This window comes from Genypterus blacodes, unplaced genomic scaffold (genome assembly GCF_046128005.1).
Source record: "Genypterus blacodes isolate CSIRO-AG114 ecotype Tasmania unplaced genomic scaffold, CSIRO-AGI_Gbla_v1 ptg000028l_1, whole genome shotgun sequence".
Taxonomy (NCBI): domain Eukaryota; kingdom Metazoa; phylum Chordata; class Actinopteri; order Ophidiiformes; family Ophidiidae; genus Genypterus; species Genypterus blacodes.
Genome location: NW_027466841.1, coordinates 3,264,055 through 3,272,222, shown reverse-complemented (window position 1 = coordinate 3,272,222; position 8,168 = coordinate 3,264,055). Strand labels below are relative to the sequence as shown.

Here is an 8,168-nt window from a genome sequence, read left to right as displayed (position 1 = left end):
TGTTTGGTGTGGATCTGGGGCCTCCTCAGGTGTGTTTGGTGTGGATCTGGGGCCTCCTCAGGTGTGCTTGGTGTGGAGCATCTCTGTGAGCAGGGAGTTGCAGGGTAAGTCCCCCAGAAGATGGCGCTGGTACAAATATTCCTCAACTTGCAAGCTGATGCTTCTCACTTCTGGCAGCCGGAGCAGCAGCTGGCCAAACTTGTCCGAATGTCGTGGGTGAGTCTGCTGGGTGTGCTCCATCAGGGCCCTGTTCACCCGCTCCTGGATCTGCTCTACCTGCCTGTGGCCCTGCACTGACTTCACATCTGTGTGGAGGGAAGATTTGTCTTTATGTAACAAAATGCATTCTGTGTGTGTGTGTGTGTGTGTGTGTGTGTGTGTATGTGTGTGTGAGATAAAGAGAGAAAGGGAGAGGGAGAGAGAGTGAGAGTGTGTGTGTCTATCTGAAGGCATTAGAAGCAAAAATGTACAAAGTCACAGTTTTGATCTCTCTTTAAAAGCTCACCGGGGTTAAATAGCACCAAGTATTTGAGACAGACAAACTCATGTCTGTCTAACTGGAGGGACTTTAGTTTGGACACTAAGTCTTGGGTCCTTGACACCAGGCTGCTCAGTGTCGCTCCTGCCTGAGAAACAATGGTGGACACCCCAATCTGCACCAGAATGAAACAATGGCTTGGATCAGAACATAAGCTTCATAGAGTCCATGTATCTGACTCCATGTATGTTATGATATGATTTCCACATTTATGCAGTTAGTGTGTCCATCCTTACCTGTTGTCCAGTGACCAGATATATGCAGCCCTCTTTGCAATACGTCACCTGTCTGCAGAGGTGATCCAGAACCAGCAGCTCGCTCCAGCAGCTCTGCAGCAGCACCATCTGGTCCTCCACCTGTGGGAAACAACAAGCAGCTAGAAGTACTACAACCTGCATTTGTAACTGCTGTAGAGATTCACTCACAGATCCTCACCTTGAGCTCCCTGAAGAGAGCGCTGTTCCTGGCCCACTCCACGAGCCCGAACAGAGTCTGATCTGCCATTTTGCACATGATGCTGAAGGTGTTTAAGCGGTCGTGTTTGCCTCTGCTGGCCTGCTCTCTCTGCAGGGTGGACAGAACCTTGGCACACAGCTGGCTCTCATCCGGTTCCCCCTCCAGGAGTTTGCTGAGGAAATTGGGCATAGGGGCGGTTGACGAGGCGGCGCCTGGGATTAGGGTAGAAGAAGGTGTGGCTGAGCTTGGTGTTGAGCAGGGGGATGAGGCCGGCGTGCTTTGTGAGGAGAAAGAGCTGTTAGACGCTAGGTGAGGTGGAAAGCTGCAGTTGAAAGGCGTTTCTCTTTCCTCCTGCTGCTGCCTGGGGAGGGAGTAGTGATACAGTTCAGGGTAGGACAGAGATGGGGGAGTGAGCCCCCGGTCTGTGTCCAGACTGCAGTCCAGAGGCATGGATGTGTAGGATGGTTCCATAAGAGAGGGATAGATTTGGGACGGGGAGAAAGTATTAGAGGGCAGCGGGACGTTTGTAATGAGGTGAAGGTCATTTGGAGCTGCGAGCCTGCATGTCTGTGTAGTTTCCATCTTATTCCAATAGGGAGCAGTGTCTGTTTGGTGGTAAAACTTCTGCTGTTTCATCTGTCTGTCCCGTCGGTATAGAGGACCAAACTTGTTCCTGCCACCTCGCATGCGATCTGCTCTTACTGCTGTTGACAACATGAGACAACACATCATTATTCATCTGTGATTTGAAAACCATGGAGATGATTTGGTTTTCAGAGATGACAATGTGTCTCCCACTCACTCCACTTCAGAGCTCAGATTAGCTCCATAAAGCTAATCTTGGTCATTACATCTGATACCAGGATTGGTTTTTATGACTTCTTAGATAAGTCAAATAGAAGGAAGGAAACCTGGCTGTCAGTGGAACATAAGACAAATGTCGCAATGCAGGAGAATATATGTTCAACCCATAACCACTGTCTCAGTCAGAAGCATCTGTGATTCTTTTGGTTCTGTTCAGCTCAAAAGAAAGCGAAAGAAAACAACGTTTTACAGACACAAACGTTTCATCCTTACTGTTTGCTTTTGCTTTGTGTTCTTTTTACAGAAGGGTGACCTTGAGTGGCTCAGATGTTTCACCCAGCGTCCTCTCTGTGTGTCTCTATGTCCCCTTCCTCCCCCGTGTCTATACATTAAGTGTATGTGTGTGTGTTTTATATACTGACCTTCCCTCTTCATGCCCACTGCCAAGCACTTCTGGAAGCGGCAGTAAGGGCAGCGTTTCCTCTGGGAAGGGTTCATAGGGCAGCTCTGTTTGTCTGCACAGGTGTAATGCTTGTTATTCTGCACTGAGCGCTTAAAGAAGCCCTGCAGAGAGTGAGAGGGGCGGTTTACTTCTGGAGCTACAACTACACAATGTGAATTGTAAAATCAAAGCAGCTCAAAGTACCACAGGAAAGCGCGGTTATTGCATGAATGAAACCCCCTCAGCTGAGGTGTACTGCAGTGTGTGTGTGTGTGTGTGTGTGTGTTTACCTTGCAGCTCTCGCAGGTGAGCAGTCCATAGTGGTATCCAGACACTCTGTCTCCACAGACCGGACAGCTCTCCTGCGACTCTGCTCTCCCCTCTGGCTCTGTCTTCAACACCTGAGCTGCGCAAACGTCACCACAATGAGGGCTCGGTCAGACCGCAGCATACGTCACACACTTCAGCTGCTGAAGGTCCACGTCGCACTAGGTGAGTTTACAACCTACATCTATCTTTTCCCTGTGCCTCATTCATTATTCTCTCTTTTTTCTTCAGCATCTCTTTAAAACAGGAGGGATTTGACTGTCCGTTGTGTTTGGATTGGTGTCGGTTGTTGCACCAAACCTTCAAACAGGCTTCTGACATGGCTGTGACATGTATGTGGCTCATCCCATGAGGTTTATGGCCCAGCTGATGTCAGAATAACGTATCATCCTTCTGGTGTCAGACAGTATCTTATCGCTCATCTGAGTTTGCTTGACCATGACCACAGTTTTGATCCTTACATAATCCCCACTGATGATGAGTAATAACTTCCACAGGAACCAGTTTCCTACATTAAATACCATATCACACTGGCATTGACATTTATCTTTATATTCTATAGTGGAGACTGATGCAGAGTTAATATCTGCCATTTGTGTTTTATATTATACATTTTCAAACAGTGTTAAAATTCCAACCTTTAATCATTGCATCTGAATGACTGATATACCCGACAATCTACCGCCGTACACCTGAAGAAAGTACTCACATGTTGATGAGCTCTCTGAAATCAACAAGTCCTCCGGGTGATCCACAGGGTGGTGGGCAAGTGGCTGGGATTGATACACAGGCAGGTCCATTTTGGTTCGTGGCACATGGACACCAAAGTCAGTCCAGGCTGGTCTTCATTGAGTCAGAGAGCTGGAGCAGGCCCAGCAGCCCCGGTGGACTGATGCTCCTTCCAGGCCCACAGTTGGACTTCGATCAGTCGTAAAAAACCTCTCCTTGACTGGCACACCTACCCGGCCGGTCACTCAGCCAGTCAGTCAGCCAGCCAGCCAGCCAGTCAGCCAGCCAGCCAGACAGTCAGACAGACAGCCTAAGAGACATTCAGAAATCCACCTGCTGGAATGTTACTGTAGTGGAATTACTTCGGTAACATTGAACCATCCTGCTGATAAGATAAGAGTCTACTGCAGAGTCACAGCTGCAGGCATTGAGTTTTCATTCATTAACTCACTACATTAACATGCATTACAATTACGTTGCAGTTCATGTGTGTAATCCAGTTTTGTAATCAATTTGTATAGGGCAAATGGCTTTACAGGAAAAGCTGCAGGGAAATCTCCGAGCTCTTTAGGAAGACGAGGAAAAACTCAAGAGATGACTTAATGTTTTTTCTTCAAAGTGTTCCAGCAGCCTTGGCAAGAACAGGAAGGGTATAGAATGTTCCGTTTTGGTTAATCATACGGTAACATTCCAGGATTCCAGTCCTGGATTATACTGAAAACATTCTCTGAACCAGATCTTTTACCAAAAGGGAATTCTCTGCATCTTCTGAGAAACCTTTCTAGATACACTGTAAGGGAACATTCCCAGACACAATTTTGTGGTACAACCAAATGTGAACCTCCAGGAAATTGTTTTTAAGGGCTGGAGGGAAACATCATCGCTCCTTTTTGTTCATTCATTTAGTGTCATATTTCAGACGATAAGCTTGCTGCATTCAGTCAAACTGGCACAGACTGCTAGGAGCTCAAGCTGACGTCAAAGTGATAGGATAGTTCAAGGGTGAATGTTATGACACCTTCACATCAGCTCGTAAATGGATTATGACATTCTTCAATAGAATGATCATCCTGCTGTCAGGTGCATCTCAACACACAGATTTGTGTCTGTTATCTGTAAACAATTTAGGCTTTGTACCCAAAGGATTAAGTTAGAAACTGTGTGGAAAGGTAATGAAATAAATGAGCAATTAAATGTTAAAATTATAATTCAATTCATAAACAGTAATCTCCTGTTGCAGACTCCAGTCCAGGTGGTGGCGGTAAAGAAGGATTAAGATTGTCGAAAGAAGTAGTAGAAGAAGAAAAAGTTGAAGTTGAAGTTCAAACTGTCCCGCGCGGAGATGGTGAGCCGCTCAACTTTACCTCTCTGTCGCATTTCTGTCGCAACCACAATGTCTCGGTTTTGTTACTGAAATATTACTTTAAACTTGTGAAAAATTAAGACTGTCTTCAAAGTTTCGCTTTTTATGTGCGTTTGCGACGTGACACGACGCTGCTCCGAGCTCATTTATGTGCCGAATGTAAATGTTGGTCTTATTCTATGTGTGTGTGTGTGTGGTGTGTGCCCGCGTGCGTGCGTCATTTAACACCTCAAACTGTAACATGTGACATCAGTTCTGTTTAGGTTTTAAAGGTTAAATCAAGCATCAACTTCCTTAATAAAAGCAACTAAGGCTTGATTTCAAAAAGAAGCCTTAGTTGATTTGGTAAAGTAATGGGATGTCAAACATTGTAAATAATCGAGATGAGAAGATCATTTTGTACAGCCAAGTAGCAATAAAATTCTTCTTAACGTGTTTACGTGAGTCTGATCTATGATGATTCGTTTTATTTGTACGTATCGAGTCTGTCTCCGTCAGTTTCTTACTATTTTCATTGACGTGTTAAGTGTGAACGATTAATCGTGACGGACGCAGAGTCTGACTGTCGCTCAAGAAGGTTGCAGGTTTAACATGCGATGCTTTGTGAAAAGGTGCCATCTAGTGGTGTAGATAGGGAACATCAGGCCAGGTCGAGCTTTCACGATTCAGGAAAACCATGTCACTGAATAATTATTACATATCTACTGTATATTAATATTATTCCAATTACCTCATAGGCTCCAGAGGTTTGTTGTTCATTATTTTAGAGGGTCAATCTGCAAAGGAATGTCTTTGGGCTCATGGCGCCATCTAGTGGTATTTTAGAGCAGCAGCAATGAAGAAACTCATCACTGCAAGCAGGTACAGTTATTCACAATAAAAACAGCTGAAATGTAATGTTTTCATCATTCTTTATTTATTAATGTTTAAAGACAATTTGTGTTTTTTTTTATTGAAACTCAAATCATTTCACTGGCATGTTGTGTATTTGCCACAGTGCAGCCTAAAGCAGGTCTGAGGCAGCGTTTAAGGAGCAGTAGGCTTCCAGTTGTCAGGACACACTGGCTCTCCCTCCACGACATACCACACCTCATTGTGCCTGTTTTTGGCCGTCATCGGACTGCAACAAACAAATGCTCATGAACACCCGCACACAAACTTGTCATTCATCATCATCATTCGTTGCATTTTTGTCCCGTCTGTCACCGGGGGACATGTCGGTGTCTTTTCTCACCTGTTGTATCCTGCAGCCATGTGGAAGTCCTTGTTGTATTGAGCTCCAATTTTGTCCAGAAACTTGGACAGATCTCGGGCTTGATCTCGGTCCGTGTGGGTCATCATGTATTCTCCGTAGCTTTGCACGTACACGTTCTTCTCAGGCATGTCATAGATGTACACCTAGGAGTGATGTGGGGATGTTTCATTAGGTGCCCCAGGTGTTCAAATAGACACACAAAATACATTCAGCTATATTTCTGAGTGACTCACCTCAGGGTTGTTAGGCTTTGGGGGAGTCATCTGGTGCTCAGTTGGCAGCAGGAAACTCATTGTATAGACGGCCATTTCGAAAATCCCCTTTGTCTGGACTTTGACAAGGACCGGAGATGTCATTTCAATCGTTTGGTCTGAAAGTAAATATGAACAAAGAAAAAAATCTATCAGAAACAAACGGAATTACCCGAAGTGTCAACACAGACTACAGTGGCATCCATGACACGTACTCTTGTCATTAGCACCGCTGATGTACTGAAACAGTCTTCTGAAGGCGATCATTGCTGGCACCTCCATGAAGAAGTTCTCCACGTCGGTCGACACCCATTTCACCGGACTGTAGTGACGCACCTGGGCGACATGAGCGACATTAGACATGCGGCAGTGGGCTGTTTGGAATGAAGTTTCTTTCGACTGGAGTGTGAAACGTTTCTTATTTTTCCCACTTTCTGAAAGTCAGACTCTCACCTGATACTTTTCATTTCCACAGATCAGATCAGACAGCAGGCATTCACGCGTCTCAGTGCAGATGTCAGACTCTGAGGAATCCCTGTGTAATGTTTAAAAAGAAAAGGGCAGAGATAAAGCAATTCAGAGGTAATGCCAGCTCTTCACACACTCATGGACACACTGCATAAGTCGATGGAATTTTTTTGGTGGTCTACACTACACAGTGTGACCCGCTGAGGGAAGGCCGCTTCACTTTCTATATCCATTAGTGACTTTGTCTTGCTGTAAAATCAACCACAAATGTGTGTTTCTTACCCAACTCTGCCCTCAGCCGTTGGATAACCAACCGCCACCATGGCTAAGAAAAGACCTGAAATGTACATCCTGAGACACAAACCAGCGTTTTCAATTGCGTTTATGGAGCAAGTCGAGACATTATTTCATCAGTTATTTGTTATTAGGACAAGCTGGAAAGGAAACCTATACTCACATAGTGACAGTGTGTTGGATCCAGCACCAAACGGGTCTATGTAGGCCCGTGCTGAGCAGCTATTTATTCCAGTCGGGGTTGCGAAAACGACCTTGACCACTCCCCAGTTTCTGAACCCAGACAATGGAGTTGTGACGAACAAAAGCACTTTTGAGAAAACTTAGTCTACCTTTTGTTGCCAAGGGTCTACATGATACCGGTTTTGCAGCCGTCAGAAACCCTAAACCCTGAACCCTGAACCCATTCAAGGGTCATCACTGGAGGGAGATGCATTCAAACACGGGACAGAAGCTCCAATCACAGCTATTCTGTGTGTACAAAAGATCCGTGAGGACAAAGGTGGGGAAGAGGGACACTGCTGAACATCTCAGATATCTGACAGAAAATTTAACTAAACTAAAAGAGTTTAGATCCAATAAATTATAATCACTGGGAAAAAACTGCTCTATTGCGTTTCCAAGGCAAAGAGATGATTTAATCCAGGAAAGTAATCGATGTACACTTACTGATACTCTATGAACTCTCACTGATACTCTATGAACTGTCATTGATACAGAAAATAGTGATTTTATTAGACAGTGAAACTCGGATAAAAAAGATAAAATTCTCTCCATTGCTTTGGCTCATTTCTCGAAACAGAAATTACATTCTCGAAACTCTAAGACCATTTGGCAAAACAGTCTTACAGTTCAGCACAACACCATAGCTCACTTGCAAAAGTTCATATCTCTCCCAAAACTGTTCACTCATGCTTCAAAACTCAATTCATTTCCCATCTAAATAGTCAGTGCCACCAAAATGCAAAGATCCTTCTCAATTGCTCAATTTGGCTCATTTCTTGAAACAGACCGGACGTTCTCAACACTCTTGGTGCTTTTGCCAAAATAACCTGGATGGATCAGCACAACACCATGGTTCACCTGCAAAAGTTCTTATCTCTCCCAAAACAGTTCACTCATGTGTCAAAACTAAATTCCTTTCTCATATAAATAGTCAGTGCCCCCAAAATGCATTGTCCCTTTGGCATTGTGTAAGCACTGCAAGTCAAAATGTTTAGATGTTTTGTCACTTAGCCCAG

The 8,168-nt window shown here is 44.7% G+C and overlaps 2 protein-coding genes across 2 annotated transcripts; both read right to left on the bottom strand.

The window, feature by feature from the left end:
* Positions 1-57: 57 nt before the first annotated feature.
* On the bottom strand, positions 58-3,367 carry nr5a5 (nuclear receptor subfamily 5, group A, member 5). The gene is made up of 7 exons (XM_076144225.1): positions 3,277-3,367; positions 2,531-2,646; positions 2,221-2,362; positions 974-1,698; positions 775-894; positions 506-653; positions 58-305 (listed from the first exon to the last, which is right to left on the bottom strand). Exons 1-7 carry the CDS (start codon positions 3,365-3,367, stop codon positions 58-60), a joined length of 1,590 nt encoding a protein of 529 aa, XP_076000340.1.
* A 2,318-nt stretch (positions 3,368-5,685) lies between these two features.
* On the bottom strand, positions 5,686-6,983 carry soul5 (heme-binding protein soul5). The gene is made up of 6 exons (XM_076144357.1): positions 6,916-6,983; positions 6,619-6,700; positions 6,381-6,501; positions 6,148-6,284; positions 5,894-6,057; positions 5,686-5,779 (listed from the first exon to the last, which is right to left on the bottom strand). The coding sequence occupies exons 1-6, from the start codon at positions 6,981-6,983 to the stop codon at positions 5,686-5,688; spliced, it is 666 nt and encodes a 221-aa protein (XP_076000472.1).
* Between the last annotated feature and the right edge of the window lie 1,185 nt (positions 6,984-8,168).